The following is a 21,935-nucleotide window of genomic DNA, read 5'->3' as shown; positions in this document are numbered from 1 at the left end:
AGGCTTGCAACACATTTCAAAAAAAGTTGGGACAGTACAGCATTTACCACTTTGTACAGTTCCCCTGTCTTTTAACAACACTTAAAAGACGTTTTGGCATTGAAGAAATCAAGTGACTAAGTGTTGCAGGTGTTAGTTTGTCCCATTCTTCCTGCAAACAACGTTTTAGGTGTGCAACAGTACGTGGTCTTCGTTGATGCATTTTTCGTTTCAAAATGCGCCAAACATTGTCTATAGGAGACAAATCAGGGCTGCAGGCAGGCCAGTCAAGCATCCGCACCCTCTTCTTACGCAGCCATGCCTTTGTTATGCGTGCAGTATGTGGTTTGGCATTGTCTTGCTGAAATAAGCATGGGCGTCCCTGGAAAAGACGTCGTCTTGAAGGCAGCATTTGTTCCTCCAAAACTGAGATATACTTCTCAGCATTGATGGTGCCATCGCAGAAGTGCAAGTTACCTTTGCCGAAGGCACTGACACAACCCCATACCATGACAGACCCTGGCTTTTGGACTTGTATCTGGTAACAGTCTGGATGGTCCTTTTCCTCTTTGGTCCGCAGCACACGGCGTCCATTTCTTCCAAAAAAGATGTGAAAAACCAATTCGTCTGACCACAATACACGTTTCCACTGCACAATGGACCATCCCAGATGCCTCCGAGCCCAGAGAAGTCGACGGCGCTTCTGGACACTATTTATGTAGGGCTTCCTTTTGGCACAGTACAGTTTTAGCTGGCATTTCCTAATGTACTGTAGTGCTTGAGAGTGACTTCCTGGAGTAGTCCTGAGCCCACGCAGTTATATCATTTATTGATGAATGACGGTTTTTAATGCAGTGCCGTCTGAGGGCTCGGAGATCACGGCCATTCAGTTTAGGCTTGCGCCCTTGGCCTTTGCGCACGGTAATTTCTCCAGTTTCCCTGATTATTTTCACTATGTTATGCACTGTAGAAGGAGAAATGCCCAAATCTCTTCCTATCTGTCTTTGAGAAACGTTTTTCTTCATCATTTCAAAGATTTTTGCCCGCACTTGGTGGCAAACTGGCGATCCTCTGCCCATCTTTGCTCCTAAAGGAGTAGGCCTTTCCTCGATGCTGCTTTTGTACCGAATCATGATTGCAATCACCTGTTAACATCACCAGTTTCAAATCACATCATTATTTAGTTATTATACCTCATTACTACCCCTTAATTGCCCCCATCCCAACTTTTTTTGGAATGTGTTGCAAGCCTGAATGGAAAGAATGGATATTTATTTACAAATCAAATGATGTTGACAAAAAAAACCATGAATTATTTTGTGTTCATACTGTCTGCAATGAAATAAAATTTGAGGAGAATTTATAACTTGCTTTTTTCTTTTTTTATTCACATTTTCCACACTGTCCCAACTTTTTCTGATTTGGGGTTGTATATGAGTTCAGGTGTGAAGTCAATAAATATCAATATGTGCAAAATAATTTCCCCCATCTAGTTTCATGAAAAAGTTTTATCCACTTATCCTTACAAGCTCTAGTAACGGGTACTCACTGCAGTCGTTATATGGCCGATTATTCTTGATGTCAGTCCCCTGTTTTGCAGGCGATTTCATTAGTGTTGTCCAGTTGATGGTGTAGTGGTAACAAAGTTGCTTGTTGTCACTGATGTAAACTTTGCCGGCACTGACTTCCCGGAGAGAGCGCAGGCCCAGAGATGTCACATTGGGCAGCTTCATTATCAGAAGTGAAAAACCCCTGTTATGGAGAAAGGAGTTTCATGAATGACATCGAGAAATTGCCTTGCACTGCAGCTTGAATCAGAATCCTAGCATATCTATGTATGGATAATCACAGCACCAGGGAGTAGTGAAGTGTTGCTATTTTATTAGCATAAAAATACATTTATTTATTTGGCTGACACTTTTATCTAAGGCAACTCACAACATTTATGATAAAATTGGTTCAATTTCTTTTGGTTTTCTAACTGGAGTACAGGCAGGTCAAGTGACTTACTCAGGGTCCTACAGTGTCAGGAGTGGGATTTGAGTCCACAACCTCAGGGTTCGAACTCCAAAGCCTAAGTAAGAACTTTACTGTACTCTGTAAACAGGATAATAATGACTCAATAATCTTGACTCAATAATCTTATAGTTATAATTATGGGAAAAGATGATCCACTGTGGCAACAAATAACAGGAGCAGCCAAAAGAAGAAGAAGAAGAATCTTATAATTAATGTCTTTAATTTTAGTAATGTTTTAACAAGGTGTTTATTAACATATATAGTTTTGTTCCCTTTCCCAAGGTTGATGAACCCATGTGGTTCTACTTATTCTGCTCAGGTGGCCAGATTTGTATAGTTTAAGCTCTTTTTTTAATCCCACATGAGAATGTCAACAGGCCAATCTGACAGTTATGTAGAAGAGGTGTCGATGGGAGTGGTGGGGGTCTCCACTGAAATGTTTAACCATAAATTCATAAAAAAAGTAAATTGTAAACTTTTAATGAACATGAGCAGTGCTATTTCTTATGAATATAAGAATATCTTATTTCTTATTAGTCCTTTCTTATTTGCAATGGTGATGGACAGGTTGACAGACAAGATTAGACAGGAGTCCCTGTGGACTATGATGTTTTCTGATGACATTGTGATCTGTAGCGATAGTAGGGAGCAGGTCTAGGAGACCCTGGAGAGGTGGAGTTATGCTCTAGAGAGGAGAGGAATGAAGGTCAGTAGGAACAAGACAGAATACATGTGTGTAAATGAGAGGGAGGTCAGTGGAATGGTGAGGATGCAAGGAGTAGAGTTGGCGAAGGTGGATGAGTTTAAATACTTGGATCAACAGTACAAAGTAATGGGGTTTGTGGAAGAGAGGTGGAAAAGGGAGTGCAGGCAGGGTGGAATGGGTGGAGAAGAATGTCAGGAGTGATTTGTGACAGACGGGTATCAGCAAGGATGAAAGGGAAGGACTACAGGACGGTAGTGAGACCGGCTATGTTATATGGGTTGGAGATGGTGGCACTGATCAGAAAGCAGGAGACAGCTGGCAGAGTTAAAGATGTTAAGATTTGCATTGGGTGTGACGAGGATGGATAGGATTAGAAATTAGTACATTAGAGTGTCAGCTCAAGTTGGACAGTTGGGAGACAAAGTCAGAGAGGTGAGATTGCGTTGGCTTGGACATGTGCAGAAGAGAGATGCTGGGTGTATTGGGAGAAGGATACTAAGGATAGAGCTGTCAGGTCAGAGGAAAAGAGGAAGGCCTAAGAGAAGGTTTATGGATGTGGTGAGAGAGGACATGCAGGTGATGGGTGTAACAGAACAAGATGCAGAGGACAGAAAGATATGGAAGAAGATGATCTGCTGTGGTAACCTCTAACGGGAGCAGCCAAAAGAAGAAGGGGAAGAAGTGCTATTTCTTATGAAGAGAAACTTAATGCACAATGCCAGTGACAAAAGGACATTTTTAGAAAACATCCCCAAAGTCCGCATTGGAACTGAAGGCAGGAGCCAACTTTGGACAAGGCACCCAATGGAAAGTGAATTGTATATTGTGTGCAGTATACAGGAATACCTACAACTGACTTGCTCAAGGAGACACAGCAGCCTTGGTGTTTTATACCATGACAATTCAATGGTACTTGCTTCATGACAGGCATCATTAAGAAGTTAGGGAAAACTCCTCCTCAGTAACAGAGGTAAGATTTGTAACTTTACAACTTATTAAGAAGCCAAAAATAAATCATTCAAAGACATGAAAAAGAACATATAAGAATATAGTAAGAAACTAACGAAGGAGGACAGTATCTTGGGAGTGAAAGCAACACAATTTTTGTATTCTTACTGGTAGAGTGTTCGTCCTCGGATGGTTGTAAGATTTCTAAAAACACTGAAGTCGTTGAATTGTTTAGGCCAGGACTGGATGCTCAGGCAGCCTGGAGTGAAGAGCAATAGAAAACACAATTGGCAAAATACCACTTGAGAAACCTTTCTATGCCATGTGGAACAAAACAGTTAGATCATTCATTTGTTTATTTCTGTAGTTTGTTCAACCTTAGATGTTTTCTTTAACAGGTTTTTGTGCATATTTCAGTTTTCTTGCTCTTTAAGAGTTTTAGTTGAAGCAGACAAATAAACAAGAGTATTCTTTATAAAAATAAACATAAACAAAAAGCAGAAAATGATAGAAGAATGAATGGCCTCACCTGTTATCTCACGCACTGTTTCAAAAACCTTCAGTTTCTCAGGGTTAAGAGCAGAGATGTTGTGCCAAGGATCACTACAGAGAGAGCAAATCAATTTACAGCTGCAAACATCTCCAAGGTTAAATGTATAAATACTCATGAATTTATTAAGACTAAAATACAAAAAAGATGTATCAACAAAGGGAGAGCAGAGGCCCACTTGCCCACCTCTCTCTTGTCTGTGTCCCCTACAATACTGAATACACACTTGATGAAGACTGTACAGAAGAAACCTTGCGTCTTTTACCTTCTTTCCTTTTCAGAGTGGAAATCACCTTTTATTAAAACATTTCAGCTTTACAGCTTTCATCATTTATATGGATACATAGCTTAAATAGGTTGAGTCTGTACTAACCCCTACTCTCTCTTCTGTTTCCTTTTCTGGTGTCCTTTTGGTGGTGGCTTGCGCCACCACCATCTACTCTAAGTACCATGATGTTCCAAAAATTATGGATGGATTAAAAGCCAGAAGTCTGTATGACCATCAGCATCAAGTGACTCCGTGAGAACCCTAACTACAAAGAGAACTATTTCATTTATGTTAGGTAGAATGCCCAGAGGGGACTGGGAGGTCTCGTGGCCTGGAACCCCTGCAGATTTTATTTTTTTCTCCAGCTTTCTGGAGTTTTTTTTGTTTTTTCTGTCCACCCTGGCCATCGGACCTTACTCCTTTTCTATGTTAACTAATGTTGTCTTATTTTAATTTCTTATTTTGTCTTTTATTTTTCTTTTCTTCATTATATAAAGCACTTTGAGCTACTTTTTGTATGAAAATGTGCTATATAAATAAATGTTGTTGTTGTTGTTGTTGAGTCACACTCCTAATGAAGCTAAAGAGCTGAAATGTTGCGTATCTAACCTTCTTTTCTATTTTTTTCTTTTCTTGTAAAAGATTTTTTTTTCTTTGGTTCAGTTGCAGGGAAACACTGTACATTACTAACTCCATATACCTACTATATGTACACAGTGTAATTCATTAATGGACAGTTATGACTGGGCTCTATTTATGCTTTACCTCTATGTTGCAGGGAAAACTCAGGGGTTGGGGTCAGGATTGCATTTGGGTCCCAATCCGGGTGGTTTGTCTTGTGGTGGGTGCAGCAAAGCGCTGTAACAGCGCATGCTCCCAGCCTCTTCCTCCTCCTCCTCCTCCTCTCTATTTATGCTAATCCATTTCAAACTACTTTGCTTTCCGCCCTGTATACACCAATCTGGGTCTTTATGTGCACTCATTATACGATTAATAATTTGTAAAATTTGAACGTTCATTTTACCTTAGAATTTGTCACAGCGCTCTGCACCTTCACTCAAAGAGTGTCATACCGATCCCCTTTAAAGTGTTTGTTTTCTATTTCAATAAAAATTTGATCTCAAAAAAAAAAAAAAAAAAATTGAACTAAATCAAAATGTACACAGAACTGAGATCGGAGTCGGAGATTCATTTGAGCGTTTTAACGTGAAGGCACAAGAACAATCAGCAACGGCTACCCCCTAGGCTGTGTGCTAAGTCCGTTGCTCTACACCCTGTTTACCTATGACTGTGTGGCCTCTCAGAACAACACCACCATCATTAAATTTGCTGATGACACTGCAGTCATAGAGTTGATTACTGGGGGGATGGAGACAGAATATAGGACAGAGGTGGCAGGACTCGTGGCCTGGTGTCAGGGAAACAACCTCTCCCTGAATACAGATAAAACCAAGGAGATGATTATCGACCCAAGGAAGAGGAAGCTGCAGCACACTCCCATTTACATCGGTGAGGCTGAGGTGGAGAGAGTAAAAATCTTCAAATTCCTTGGAACCCACATCAGCGAGGACCTGACTTGGCCTTACAATACACAACACCTCACTAACCAAGCACACAAAAGACTGTTCTTTCTGAGGAAGTTAAAGAAATTTGGCATGCCAACCAAAATTCTCAGCAATTTCTACAGGGGTGCAATAGAGAGTGTTATTACCTGCTCTATTATTGTATGGCACGGTAACTGCTCCTTGCAGGAAAAGAAGGCACTCCAACGTGTAATTAAAACTGCACAGCACATCTCTGGAGCAACCTTCTCCTCCCTACAGGACATCTACACTAGTAGGTTCATCAGGAGGGCGCGCAGCATAATTAAAGACAATGCTCATCCTCAACACACGTTTTTCATGCTGCTTCCCTCAGGGAGGCACTACAGCAGTGTGAAATCACGCACCACAAGACTGACACATAGTTTTTTCCCCACAAGCAATCAGACTCCTCAACAATGCTAAAAGTTAAAGTCAATCCAAACCACAACTCATAGCCTCATAAATGGTACTGACTGCTGCGGTATGTCATCAGGCACTGAGCACCTTATTTTGTAATCTTATAATTGTAATTGCTATTTGTTTTTATACTTCTTTTGTCTTTCTGTTTTTGTATATGATGGTGAGCAAGCAAAGTGAGAATTTCATTACATGGTTGTAACGTGTTTTTTACTGTGTATATAACAATAAACTTCTTGTATCTTGTATAATGTCGCTTATTCAGAACAACAGAGAATGTTTTAACATACAAAAATATTGGAAGTAACTGAAATGATGAAATGTAGGCCTGCACTCTGGCATGCAAACAATCACACAGGTGACAAATGTCTTCCTGTGGAATGTCAGTTCATGCCCTTTTGGACTGCTCAAGGTTCATTGCTAGTGGAGAATTGTGGGAGACACACTGTTCAATTCAGTCTTACACATGCTTGATTCGGGAGAGGTTTGGTGAGCATGCTGGTCAGGACGATTAACAAGCAGCCTGTACATCATGCTGAGGTACATGGGCAGAGTGTGGCTGGCATTGAACAAATCTTTCATTTCACCTCATAAACACCAGGCATGAACAAACACTATAACCGATAACAGCTCACATCAAGATATCTGACATGCATGCCCACTCACCAGTGTCTGTCACTAATGATGGCAGAATGCCAATCGGCATCCTGATCAGCTTATTCAAGCTACCACTACAGGTGTGTGTAATGAGAAGTGAGTGACAGTCTCTCCAAGGTAACATGTGACTGTATGCCTGCTTAAAGGAGATAACTGCATATTGTCCAAGTAACTCTGATACCTGCCACTGCAACTGTTTGACTTTTCAGAGCCTCCTTTCTGATACACCAGGCCTAGAATCATACATCCACACAATCCAGAACCATGTTTACAGCTATGGGCAGCCTGTTTTTTTCATCATTGAAAAGACACTGCAATGTGAACTCTGCTCAAATATTGACTGATCATGTGTGGCAGAGTGTACAGTACAGTGCATGATTTACATAATGTTGTTAGAACCATGTATTGATGGTAGTGATATGATCTTTGGTGTACTCTGCATTATCACTGGGTACTCCACTGGCCTAGGGACTTTGACCTAGACATTGCCTGCTGTCTGTCTTTACTACATTGTATTATAATATTCAATACTGGAAAACATCTGGGTGTTTTCTTCACTTTCCATTAGCTGTTGTCCGCAGCTCTCTTTGCAAAGGACAGCCACATTCCCCACCAGACACTTTGAGTTGTAACAGGAGCCGCTATGTCACTAGCAAATATATCACCACTAAACCCTTGTATCTGGTCTCTCTGATAAATTCAATATTAAACAATGGGTTTCTTGCCAGTCTAAAAATCTTATTTACTGCATTTCTTGTAGGTAATGTCTAGCCATCTACATAGGTGAAACATGAAGATGGCTAGCAGACCGTTTCAATGTAGCACACTTCAACCATTAAAATCAAAGGCCTTACAAAGCCTACTGTAGAATGCTTTATATCTCTTGGTCATAGCCACACTGATGTCTCGGAATGTGTTCTTTCATGGGGCTTCAAATATACTTTGTAACTAAAAACAGAAGAAGCTAAGCTCATTATCAGCCTGGGATCACATATTTCTCCTGGTCCTTATGACAGACTAACATTTTAATCTCTCCCTTTAATTTCTCTAATGCCAGTTTTATCTCACATACCTTTTTTTTCCTTTTCTCCTTTCATCTGCCCTGTTCCTTCCTACCCCTCCTATATATGTTACATGCTCTTCCTATATGCACACCTGATAAAGGCTACACTGCCAAAATGTCTTTTTCCTTTTATATATTTTATTTTATTATATATATTTATATATAAATAATATTTATATATATTTTATATACATACATAAGTATATACATACATACATACATATATATACATACATATATATAGTATATACACACACACATGCACACGCATACACACTTACACACACACACATATACATTGTAACCTGCAGAGGGCACTCTAGCCACACAGACAGACGCAGGACACAAGGTCAACACATACGTTTTAATTTATTTATATTTTAAATTTTCTTTGTGGGAAACGTCTTTCCCAATTTCCCACCTGCACAGCACAGTTCAAAGCACAAGACACACTTATCTTCTTACTTTTCTTTTCTTTCTCTTTCCCTCCCTCTGTCTGCCTCAACTCCTCCTGGCAAGCTACGTCCTCTTCCATCCGACTCTGGCTCCCCAAATGGAGCGAATTGGTTTCTTTTATAGAGTACCCAGAAATGCTCCAGGTGTTCCATAACCTTCTTCTGGCAGCACTTCTGGGTGTGGTGGAAGTGCTGCAACCAAGGGCTCAGCAGTAATTGCAGCACCCTCTGGTAGCACCCACTGAACCCAACAGGGTTGCGCCAAACTCCAACTCCCATTGAGCCTTGTGGGATTCCGAGGCACCGCTGCAACCCAGTTGGGCTGCCATCTAGCTCTCTGGGGGAGGTAATGCTCTCTCCCCGGTCCTTCCACTGTAGAGGCGTCACGGCTGTCCACCAAAACATATATACATATATGTATATATATACATATATACACATCTATATATACACATATACATATTTATTGTGTCACACATGCATGCCTGGAGAACACCCTCCGGGCTCAAGCAAGGTAAACAATACCACCCCAAATAGAGAGGAGGCACTGTCACCAACTGTCCTTTCATTTTCCACTCACAGCTCTGAGAAGAACCACAGTAAAGGCGTGTGATCCCACCTGCGGCGACTAAAAAAAGCCCCTTCCCTTCCAGTCAAATGAAATAAAAAGAGGTGTGCCTGGAGATATCTCATTTTGGACCCAGCTCTAACAGTAGAAGGAGCTTCTGAGCTGCCTGAAACTTAAAAGCTAATCTTTGTTATTATTAAGGCAGGGTTACTACAGGGCTTTAGGAGCTCTGGGTTCCTATTTGCTCTGGAATGTTGAAATGCTTCATTTATCCCCTTAGCTGCAGCCTTGTGTATGATCTCATTGAGTAACATAATAATGTAATAATGACAAATTTGTTGTAACTAGGAAGAGAGGGGTTAGGAGCATGTGCCGATTGAGTGTTGCTGCACCCACCTAACAATGAACCAGCTGGATTAGGACCCAAGTGCAGCGGGTGACACCTCAGCACCACACTAGAACAGTGGCTGGAGTGCCAATCCTGATACAAACCCCCAAGTTTTCTCTGTAAGTTGGAGGATCTGCTTGCAGGGCTGGATGCAGATTTACGTCATACTCAGGACAAAACAATGACAAGTTAAGGGCCTTGCTGAAGGGCCCAGCGGAGTAGAGTCACTTCTGGCATTTACGGGATTCGAACCAGCAACCTTCCGATTGCCAGTGCAGATCACTAGCCTCAGAGCCACCACTCCACTCATTATAACTAAGACATAAAAAAAATTCTATGATGTAGAGACCATACCCATCAATGCCAGTGGTGAGGAAATGCAAGTTCCCCTGAATCTTGGTGCAGTTTCTGAAGCTGTCAATGTTGCTCGAGTCCACCGTCTGTCTGTTACTGGAGCCAGTCCCCTTGCATGCTGGAAGAGAGAAATGGGAGACAAGATATGTGTAAGTTCATGCTCTTATAAATATGAAAAGTGCCCATTATCAGGGAGCAAACTAAATTCTCTCAACTGGAATGCATTCGTCTTTTCCGAGATCCTGGCCGGCCTTAAAAATGTATTATTTTGACAAGTCTGCCATAGTATATCATTGTTTAAATGAGGAAAATGTCCACCTTTTCATCATGTAGTACAGAATGCTTGAGGACATCATTTCAAACAAGAATTCCTTATGATCTCTTGTTAGGCAAGGGATCAGTAAGAAGAAATCATGGTAGTATCAGTTGCCAGAGAGGAATCCACTCTGAGCAAGATGTCAGTCTATTGCAGAGCAATGTCAGTTATACCAAGCCATACAGTTAGCCTAAAAATATAAAAGTAAATTGAAGAACCTGGAGAAAGAGCACACAAACACAAGGAGCATATGCAAACCTTGCTGAAAGTAGTGGTTTCTGGAGCCATATGTCAACAGTGCTAATCACAGTGCTCTTCAGTAATCATGTATTCATTCATTCATTCATTGTTTGTCAATAAATATATTTTATATTATATAATTTTTCCAGCTTTTTCCCCCATATTAGGGTTGTGGGGGATGGAGCCTATCTGAGTAGTTTCAGACACATGGAAGCAACCAGCCCTGGATGAGGAACCAGCACAGAGGACATTCATGCAGACACTCATGCTTACTCATGCAGAAAAAAATGACAAGTGCCTGCAAAACAGTGAAAATGCCAGCCTATTATGGAGGTCTCATGTGGGAACACATTGCTACTATCATGAAGAAAAATGGTAACCACCAAAAATAGGAACTCCTAAAAATTCTAGGCATTGAAGACACCCATGCTTTGCAAAAGTATTTATTTTTCTCCATCAATAAATCTGCTTTTCTGTTAAAGAAAATTTTCCTTGCAGTTTGGTTTGAGATGAGTGAGGGCTTTAATATCAAAGATAAAGTGAAGGGTATTTGCAGCACATGAGTTTTGGGATTATTTTTAAGCTTACTTTTTGGACAAGGCCCCCCACAGGACACACACTGCTTCATTCCATTCTTCTCCACTTCCTTCATGTCATTTGGGCAGGCACGAACACATGAACTGTCGTACACCACAAAGTTAGCTGTTGAGGAAAGAGTGAGAGAACAGATGAGAGGAAGACTAGCCCACATGTCATATTGGCAATCAGATGTCACAATGTTCTTGTCAGGAAAGAGAAGATCTGAGTGAAAAACACCACAAGGAAGAGGAGATGAGGGCAATTAGGTGCCACAAGCCACGGGAAACCTCTTGCATGGCTCTGAGAAACGTCACTGAGGAAAACAGACAAGTGAGACAGATAGCATCTCAGCTAAAGAGGGTCATAAAAACTGGGCTGGACAGAAATCACTCACGTGGACACTGGCTGACGCAGATTGAACCGTATTGGTACTTGGCATTGGGGTTGGGTTCCTCCTGGTAGGTCTGCTTGTTATAGAAGCGTGGCCATGGACAGTTGGGCACACAAGCTCCAGAGTCATTGAAATGGCTGCAAGCCTTAGTGAAGAAAAAAAAAATTCAGACTTGAGTGTCACTAGGCTTTGCTAGGAACCAAGATACCTGAACTATTCTATAACATTTCAGTAATTATTTACTGCTCTGACACTGATCTTTCTTCTCATTAAATAGGTCATTACGATAGCAATTGATGAGAAGAATTCATAATTAACTGCAGAATTATGGTATCTGAGGGTTCCTTCAGAGTGTCTCTTTTTCTTGCACGATTTGACTCAAACACTAATTGGCACGTCGTCATCTCATAACAGGCTTAAATTTTGAGTTCGGCATTTTTCCATCCAGCTCTAGGCTGTCCTCAAGAAACTATGACACACACCCATCATTGAGATATCGATGTTTTCAGTGTCAGGGGACCCTAAAACATCGAGATCTGTCAAAAACCGGAGATTGAAATTTTTGAGGAATCTAAAGCTCCCCCCCTTCCCCATAGATAATAGGTTATGGTGGGGGAGGGTACATAGTAAAAAAAGATAACCACAAAAGGAAGAGTCTGGGTGGACCTGAGGTGGAAGAAGGGCAGAGAAATTAAGATAGGGTTAAGATATTATAAATTAAGATAGATATTATAAATTAAGATAGAGATTAAGATTATTATAGGATGATTCTGAATTGGTGGGCTGGCACCCTGCCCGGGGTTTGTTTCCTGCCTTGCGCACTGTGTTGGCTGGGATTGGCTCCAGCAGACCCCCGTGACCCTGTAGTTAGGATATAGCGGTTTGGATAATGGATGGATGGATGGATGATTCTGAATTTCACATGTTAATGTAAGACACTTCCCATGCTGGAGCAGCAACACTCCTTCCAGGTACAATGACCCCAACTTTAATATATGGTAAAGCAACCACTGATGCTATAGCTGAAGAGGTATGTGGACCTCAATCATGTACTGCTTCCATGACTGACTCTCAGCATTGCTATCATACATGTAATCAGTGCCTCATTTGTGAGCTCCTTACCTAGTGGATTACCTGTTTTTATTTATTGCTGAATTCAGAGTTGTTGACCATGTGAATTTTCCTCTTTTAAAGTATATTAATGTTGATCTGTATAGATCAAAAATACAAATCTACATGTCATCTCTTACATTTGACATCTGACTAAACATAAATGTTCCCAAAAGACATTGCTGTGAATGGCTATGAACTTTCATAGAAGCACAACTAATTTATTTTATACAGTTCCCTAATGTAGTAAGCACTATCTCAAAGCTGCAGTCGGCTTCAGAGTACATTCTTCACAAGTGACAAAAGGTTTTTTTATACTTCATCTTTGAACAGCAAGCACAACTTGAAGTGCTAAATCAGCACAACGTTACAGTGCCTTGCAAAAGTAGCCAGGCCTACAATCAGTTGACTAATTTTGTAAAAGTTGGTTTACCTCTCCGGTTTACCAGTCTTTAATAAAGCACCAATATTAAGCTTGGCAATTAATACATCCTTAAATATAAAGATTTAGGTCTTTGGTAGGACACTCAGCAGTCATCATGAGAGGTAAATGTCAGCTAAAGTTAGAGAAAAGGCAAGCTGTTATTACTCTAAGGCAGGGGTCCTTAAACTCGGTCCTGGGGACCCACTGTGGCTGCAGGTTTTTGTTCCAACCAGATTTATAATCAGTGACAACACTTAATAACACTGATCTCATTTAATTAGCTGCCATTTTTTTCTCTTACTCTACATTCAGAAAAGCACAGCAGCTCGGGGCAGGGCAGTGCTTCAATTTGCCGTGTTCCAACGTATCTGAATATGTTAACCTATTTAAATAGAAAATTAAAATGACATTAAAATAAATTTTGCATTGACTTATTCATATATAGAGAAACAGCAATAATATTTCACATACAATTATTTATAAGCATCAACTAGACAAGAATATAGTATAGATGCACTGATAAAAGCCATGCTCTAATTATTAGATTAATATAATTACGCTGCAAAAACCAGAACCAGTGTAGTGTACAAGTTATAGGTGGGGATGTTTACTGCACAGAGCAAGAACGCATTCGGATTGATAACGAAATGAAATTATAAATCGTAAATTAGTTGTTTACCTTCCTAGAAATTATTATCAGTGTAATGTTTATGTTTATTTTTGTTATTGACTCATAAATTTCAACTGCTGTGTCTGATACTGTCACAGGAGGACAGTCTGAAAATTATTTTTGAAGCATTTGTGGATAAAAATCAGGGAATTTTACTTTTATCATTCATGAGTGACATTTTTCCGATCCCTGCTGTTTACAGACGAATTGTACTGAGCCTTTTGGCCAATAATGCCGGCCCGGGCTCACCACCCCCTCCGCCCACCCATAGCCACACCACTGATAACACTGGTCTACAAAAAAATATTTTTTGTTTGCTACTGGGAACTTCAGAGCAGCTCTTTATTAAGTTTTTTTACACTGATTTCATATATGAAATCGGATTTAAGCTAGCATGTCAGGTTTTTGAAAAACACATCATTGGCGTTTTGACACTTTTGAATATCAATATATCAACACGATATCTGGAGTTTGGACTATGTCCCACCAAAATTGTTTTGATGTGTTTATTCTGAAAACAAACCAGAAGACGATACTAGAGACACGTTTAAGCATATTTATGTCAATTTACCTCAATATAAAAAAGTGAGGTCAGCGTGCCCAAAAATGTTGGAAACTTTTGCGCTTGTACTGCACATCCGTCTCTCTTTGCAAGAACCAACAGTAGTCACCCATCATGCTCGGAGTGAATTTTCCCCAATATCAGTTTTCCATCACCTTTAGATCTTGATGAAATCTTTCCCCATGCTCATCTCTGACATCGCTTAGATTTGGTGGAAAAAATGTCGAGATGAGAATGTAAAAAATGCGTCTTCAGTGACATTCTGGCTTCCGTAAGCTAATATACTTTCAGAAGGTTCTCCACAAGCTCAGTATAATTCTCTGCTCTGTGACTGTCAAGAAAATTCTGGACAACCTGCACGAATGAGGGTGCTGATTCAATGGGCTTCAGTTTCCTTTTGAACTCATCATCAAGCATCAGTTCACGGATTTCAGGGCCAACAAAAACACCTTCCTTAATTTTGGCTTCACTATTCTCGAGACCAAACTTATTTCTTAAACGCTGAAACGGATCGCCTTTACTGTCCAGTCACCCTAGCTGTCCAAGACCTGGAACATCATAACTTAAAAACGGGACGTGCTGGACGAAAACGGTTTTCAGATTTGGAGTCAGCAAGTGAAATTTGTTAAAGTACAGGTGAAAGAATCCCAGTAGCAAAATGCTTGTTGACCAGTATAAGACATTTAGAAGTATTTCTGCTTTTGCTTTAGATTTAAATACTTAAAGTCTTTTGTTGAAGTCTTTTGTTGACTTCATTATAGTTTGCCCTTCCTCTGTGCAGTATTCCCCCTTTGTTGTAACTTATTAATGACAGTTGAAAATGAGTAGAACAGACATGTTGGCAAACAACACTGAATAATCAAAGGCTGCCAGTACTTTAGCATCAGACCCACTAATTCGTAAATAATGGATTAATTAAACAATTAGAACACCTAGAAAAGTAGAACGAAAATCAAGATGAAAATATTGTTAAAAAGAAAAAAAACATTATTCCCATATAACTGCTTGGTACATTTTTAATTTTTTGTTGTACCAAACTTAGTTTTCGATATTTTTTCCAAAACACAGAACTTGGTTAATAACAGTTCACTTAATTAGCCCAGGAGCCCAATTAAAAAAAAAGAGCGGGTTGGAACAAAAACCTGCAGCCACAGAGGTTCCCCAGGACCGAGTTTGGGAAGCACTGCTCCAAGCAATGAAAAATGCATTAATGCATTCAGAAAAAGAGCTCTAATTGAAAGTGGTTTGCAAACTTAGATCAACAACAAAGTCAGACATCGTCAGTCAACAAGTACTGTGCATAAAGGTCTCTAGCTTGCATAATGGAAGGCTGACTACACCAGATATTTGGCAGTAGTTGAATGAGACTCAACCTAAGAAAGTGTCCACCACAACAGTCCAGTGAAGACTTTGGGAAGCAGAGCTGAGATTTCATGTAGCATCTCAGAAACTGTTAAGGCAACAAAGTAAAATTGAAGAGGCTTGCTTGGACTAAAAAAAGTCAAGAACTTGACTGCAGTAGATTAGAAAAGTATACTGATGAATCCAAGTTTGAGATTTTTGGATCATTATGAACAGCTTCTGAACATCCACAAGCTAGTGAGACAATGGATTCATGGTGTATAAGGGTTAAACTTGAAGGAGGCAGCATTTTAGTTGGACACTGCTTTAGAATGGTAACCTGCACCGAATTGACTTGAGCCCTAAACCAAGGGAGCTGACACAGTGTCTCCAGTTCCAAGGCATACCCTTTGGCATAAGACTTCTCGGACAGCACATTGTGCTGCAGCAGGATAATGACCTTCATAGTCTGACCATCTAAACTCTGTCAGAAGAAGGAAAAATAAGGAAAGCTTAAATTAACAACATAATCTCCACAATGATCGGATTCTAATCCAATGAGTTGATTTGGGATGAAACAGATTAAAAAGTTAAAGCTAAACAGCCAAGTAGTGCAGGTCATTTGTGGACACTTCTCCAGCAGCATGGGGGTGAACTTTCAGGACAGTGTTGTGAGTCTTTAATTAATAGTGTGTCCAAAATTTGTTCTACTTTTATCACTAAAAAAGTCAGCCACTAAGATTTAGCCTGCTCTTTATTACACTTGCGGTATTTGTCATCTGTCTAATATTTCTCCAGTGCCAACCTGTCACTGCTTTTATTTTGTATGTGGTTCTTGTATTACTTTAACTGTAATAAATCTCAAGAGCTCAAAAACCTTTGTCTGGCAGTGATATTTGCAATAAGTGGTGCAGAAAAGGGCTGAACAATAACAGTCACCCTTTATTTTAAGTAGCACCTATGGATGTAGAAGACCATTCTGAGGCAGGTACTTGCCTGTGCTGGGAGAGATAAACAGAAAAAGACGTAAATGGGAAAGGTATGGAGGGACATGAGAGACCGTTGGTTTGATCATTTTAACCTTCCTCCATTCTTATTTAATTGTTTCCAGTTTATTTAATTCTTCCTAATAAAATCCTGTTGTTTTGAAACATCAGGACTCTTTGACATTATTCTGGGTTCTGGTAGGCTACAGCAGTGTATTCCATCATTTACGAAACATTTTTGTGGAGAAGAATAGCAACAAACATCCTAAGGTGCTTTTCCTGTACAATTGGTTGCCTACATATTTGTGATAACTAGTGCAGAAAAAGGCTAAACAACAAATTTTTGTTTAAAATATCATCTTTCTAAAGAGAGTACTGTTACAGTGAACTTTACAGGTGGATAGCTGTTGTATATTGTATACAAATAATAAACTTATATAGGTAACCCTTACAATTTGTGGATCTGTCTATTCCTAGATTTACTATCAATAATTAATTGAAAATTATTTTGTGAGTTTTGTGACCTACTGCAGAAAACCACAGATGAAGTGTGTAGAATAGAAAATGTAAAGAAAACCAAAAAGGTCTAGTAAGCCATAATGCATAAAATATAGTACATGGAATATTAATATTTTTTTCATCTACTGCCATAAATATAGACACAAATTTATTAAAATAAGTTACAGTTCACTAAAGAACTGCGGAACTACACACTTTGTCTGGGGGACGCCACACATCTTTGTCTCAGCTGTATGTAATTGTGCCATAAGTGTATTGCCTCTCTGTGTATGTGTGTGTACATATCTGTGTGTGTTAGTCTACTTTGTTGAACATATTTGTGTAATTTCACTTTCGCAGGGGTACTGTGCCCCTAACCCCCACAAATCGCAAGGGCGGACTGTATATATAAATTAAGGCACAAGTGGGAAAATCAATTCATTCAGGGTGAGACAATAAGTGAGTGCCAAGATCTTTGCCAACAATCTGTCAGTTTCTAGCCCAACACTTTCAGAAGCAGGTCACTTGTTGATTGTTTCCTCATTCTTCATTTACATTTAATGTACATTTCTTCACTTAGCAGATGCTTTTATCCAAAGTGCCATACAAAAGAGATCAACATAATCGAGTCGATATCATTCTGGAGAACTGTTTTGAAACAAATGTTACAGGACAAGGTCACAAAATTGGCCATCACAAGTGAAGAGCTGTAAACACCCCCAGAACAACACAAGACTAATTACTCTTACTGTATCTTAGATATTAAAAAGTATCAAGACTGTTATCAATTAGAATGATATTCACAGGAAAAACGAGTCTTCAAATGCTTCTTGAACACTCTGAGGGAGTAGAGCTGGATACAAGTAGGTAGTGAAGATGAGGAATACAGCCTAGAAAAGGAGAAGCCTGTGTGGGGATACAAATCTATGGCAACATTTACTAGAAAGACATTTCTCACAGCAGCATGGATGTCTGAATCTAAGTATGATCTAAATTGAAACAATCACTTGATTTATTGACATCAGCAAGCTGCTGATTAAGACACTGCAGGCTGCAATATAAATTTGCAATGCTGCCCACCAGGAATGAGGTTCCCCCACCTCCATTTAACGTTCACATCTTGTACTGCACTTACAAAGCAGTCTGTGTCCTGTTGTCCTGAGCAGCCTCCTGCACACTCAATGTGACAGCATTCATTTGGACTTGTTCCAAAACAGCGGCCATTGCACTGGGGAGCGCAGATTTTTTTTGTCACTGCAACAGAAAGAAGAACACAGTCTCAGCACCTTCCTGTGGGCATCAGTTGGAAAGTAAAGAGGGCGGACACGTGGAGGCAGCATTACAGACAACAAGGGAAAAGGGGAGTGTAGTACACACTAGCAAAAGTCAGCCTTTTTGGAACAGAAACCAGATGGAAATTGAAGAGAGATGAATGTATTAGATGGGACAAAAACAACAACAATAAAAATCAGTCCACCTCTAAAACTGAGAGGTCCACTCAGTTACTAAGACTGCTCTGAATGTTAGAGGTCCTTCAAGCATGGAGATAACTACCCCAGAATCTGAACTAATTACAGTCAACCCTATTATAATAACATTAAGTTATTCATCTTTTTAACCTGCTTTTTCCCATCATACAGTCACCATAAGCTTGAATCTGACCTGGTAACATCAAGAATAAGGCAGGAACTAAACACAGATAAGGTGTTAGTTCATTGTAGAACATTCAGGCTCACACTATGGCATCTTAAAATTACCATTTGTCTTTGGAATGTTGGGGGAATGTATAATACCCAGAGAAATCCTACACATACCCAGGGAGAACATGGAAATTCCACAGAGAAGATAAAAATGATGGTATTACCAGTGAAATATCAACCAGAACCTCACCCATCTCAGTTTCACATCCATACATGGAGAGGCTGGCCACAAACCTAAGACGTCTGAGAAAGTAAGCAGCAGAGTATTCAAATAAGCTAAGGAGAAGTGAGCTAAATAAGAGATAGTGATCGATCAATCGATCAATCTATCTATCTATCTATCTAAACAACCAAGGGGCACTCCTGAGCCACAAACCGCAGACATAGCAATGGCCAACACAATTCTGGATTCAAATAAAAGATTTTTATATGTCCACCACACCATTTCAATAATCACACATGCAGAGATCAATAACCAATCCAATATTCTGTCAACTTCCATCACACTGCATGTATAGAGCACTTCCGGATCACTTGGAAACCAATATTATTCTCCCCAACAGCACCCTCTGGCTGCACCCAAGGATCCAGCAAGGGCTGCACTTCAGCCTCGAGGAACACTGCCATTTTTAGTGTGGTGCTATGACCTGTTTCCGGACTCCACATTCATGCAGTCCATTAATTACAGACCATTTCCAGCTAGGATGAAGATTAGAGGGTATTCTGGCTGGGTTGTATCTCCAGCCCTGCAGTGCCTTCCAATATGGTCTGAGTAAGAACTGCATCTCCAATCCAGTTGTGATGCCTGTTATGGCACTTACACTATCTATCCATATATTTAATATAATGCCTCTTTCTGTCACTAGTGATTTCTTGTCAGTGATACTTGGGTTCAGTTTATTTTTGCATCTGTCTGGGTTTTCGTTGGTGTCCTCCTGCATTGCAAAGACATGCATGCTGGATTCATTTGTGACTCTAAACTGGCTCAATGAGTGTGCTCAGAGACGGATTAACAACCATCTAAGGTTCTGGTTCTGCTGCTACCAGAATAAACTCCAACTCTACATCAAACTGTTACAGAAAACACAAGTTTAAAAAACAATGAACAGAATTAAGAAAGAATAAAACAAAAGCAAAGAGGCAATAATGCCTTCAGACAGTGAGAAAGAAGAGATGTCAGCTGCTGAACTAAATGCACCTCTGGAAAAGATTTCTTCTGTCTAAAATAACCAGCAGATGCCAATGCTTGACTTAAATTGAATTTGATGGTGGACAAAAGCCAAGCAGTGTATATAAACGGATCTACAATAGGGGTCCGGCAATAGTTGCAGCAGTAGTAGTAATAGTAGTGAGACAGGCATACTGTACCTTTTCACAATACTGACACTAAAATTAGGTTTGCAGGTGGTTTCACATTTGCACAGCATGAAACTCATTTAAAAGCTTTTTGGATGGAAAACATGGAGAAATGCTACATAAACCTTCATTCAGTGTTTAGCGGTGTTCCTTTCTACAGCTGCATGAAGCATGTAACCCGTACCACACTGGTAAAATCAATTCTATTTATATTCTACTAGCCGTCCCCCGTGGCTCCGTCCGCATAGCAGTGAAACAGGACAAGCTTTAAAAATCAATAAACAAAAAAGTATCACAAGGTATGCTCCAAAACACAGAGGTAGACAGATTCCCCACTCCTGACGTCACACTTCCCCCGCCTCTGTCTCGTATTAGCACAAATATATTGCTCCTGCAAGTGAACTGTAATTCTTAGCATGATGAGAGAAGTCGCAAAATCAACTGGAATGTTCAAGCAAATTCTAGAAAAAAAATCTAAATCCATTAAGTAGTTCTCTTGTTTGCTAGCTAAGTGGATGCAAGGTACACCCAGAGGCTGGCGCGTGAGTGAGGAGTGCCTCACCCCCTCCCCTTGGCCCCTTGGCCCACTGCATCTCTCTCGGATTCACGCAAATAAATTGGTACCGCAAGCGAACTATGATAATTAGCATGAGGAGAGAAGTCGCAAAATTAACCAGAATGTTCAAGCAAGTTATGGAAAAAAACCTGATCTAAATCTGTTAAGAAGTTTTCCTGTGGATAGCAGACAGACAGACAGACAGACGTTGGATTTTATATATAGAGAGAGAGATTTATACCATTTATTCACTGTGGAGAAGTGCTTTGCCTTTTTTAAAAATGTGACACGCTTTATATTTTCCACATGAAGACGTATCAAAATGCATCATCACACACATTACTGTATTTTTTCCCCACAGGAGAGCTCACTACATGGAAAGTCTCCACGGCCAACACCAATAACCCCCCATTACCTAGCCACCTCATCCTAGTTGTGGATATGCACTCTTTTTTTTTTTTTAATTAGAGAGCTTTATTTAAATACTAAATGTCGGGCACTCACCTGTATAATTAATACATGAGAATGCTTTCAGACAGAAACTAAACATGAGTTATTGAATGAATTGTTTGTGAAGAGAAACACTGAGTTTTGCTCAGTACTAAGCAGCAGCAGCAATCGCATTGTCACATCTGCAGAGTATATTAACATTATTACTGGAATCCCTGTACAACGTGAAATACATTGTCACTCTCCAGTGGTGTGTCACATTGCTGTGGAGCTAATAAAAGAATATATTATTTTTATAATATCTTCAGTTTTTCTTCTGATACTACAATTTACCCTTATCTGAACTTCACTTTAAATACTGCTCATCTGGATCTGCAGACTGGAGGAGGAGAAGAGAGACACAAAGAAGGGTTTTGGAATTAAGAACAAACAAGAGCACAGCAAGGAGGCAAGAGATGGGATGGCAGAGCCTGGAGTACTTAGGAAATTCAGAAATTAAAAAAACAAAAAAAATATAAGAATCAAGCAAACAATATGTTGTGAGACTTTAGAGATGACCGGGTGAATGACAGGCCTGAAGAAATACTCAAGTGAATGCACACTCAGAAGGAGAATCATCAGACATCATCATGCATGACTAAAAAGGAGTTGTTGTCAAACCAGGCCAAAGTCAGTTCATGTGATCAGGGTATGTATGGGCACAATGGGCACTGGTTGGGGGGCCCAGGAGCCCACGATGTTTCTGATGCCTATGTATGTTTCTGTTTTGCTATCAAAACACGGTCCCCAGCGCACTACTTT

At 40.0% G+C, this 21,935-nt stretch overlaps 1 protein-coding gene across 4 annotated transcripts in view; it reads right to left on the bottom strand.

Moving 5' to 3' along the window:
- The window catches only part of erbb3a (erb-b2 receptor tyrosine kinase 3a), a 148,518-nt gene that overhangs the window by 52,559 nt on the left and 74,024 nt on the right, over nt 1-21,935 (bottom strand). For all 4 annotated transcript variants that reach the window (XM_028798126.2, XM_028798127.2, XM_028798128.2 and 1 more), the window contains exons 6-12: nt 18,208-18,326; nt 11,485-11,626; nt 11,100-11,213; nt 9,956-10,073; nt 4,182-4,255; nt 3,821-3,911; nt 1,529-1,731 (exon numbers count right to left, since the gene is read on the bottom strand). In XM_028798126.2, coding sequence (XP_028653959.1) covers nt 1,529-1,731; nt 3,821-3,911; nt 4,182-4,255; nt 9,956-10,073; nt 11,100-11,213; nt 11,485-11,626; nt 18,208-18,326 — 861 coding nt within the window. The remainder of the gene's footprint in view (nt 1-1,528; nt 1,732-3,820; nt 3,912-4,181; nt 4,256-9,955; nt 10,074-11,099; nt 11,214-11,484; nt 11,627-18,207; nt 18,327-21,935) is intronic.

Source organism: Erpetoichthys calabaricus, chromosome 3 (genome assembly GCF_900747795.2).
Source record: "Erpetoichthys calabaricus chromosome 3, fErpCal1.3, whole genome shotgun sequence".
NCBI classification, from domain to species: domain Eukaryota; kingdom Metazoa; phylum Chordata; class Cladistia; order Polypteriformes; family Polypteridae; genus Erpetoichthys; species Erpetoichthys calabaricus.
Note: the sequence above shows the minus strand (reverse complement) of the source record. Positions and strands in the feature narration are given on the sequence as shown.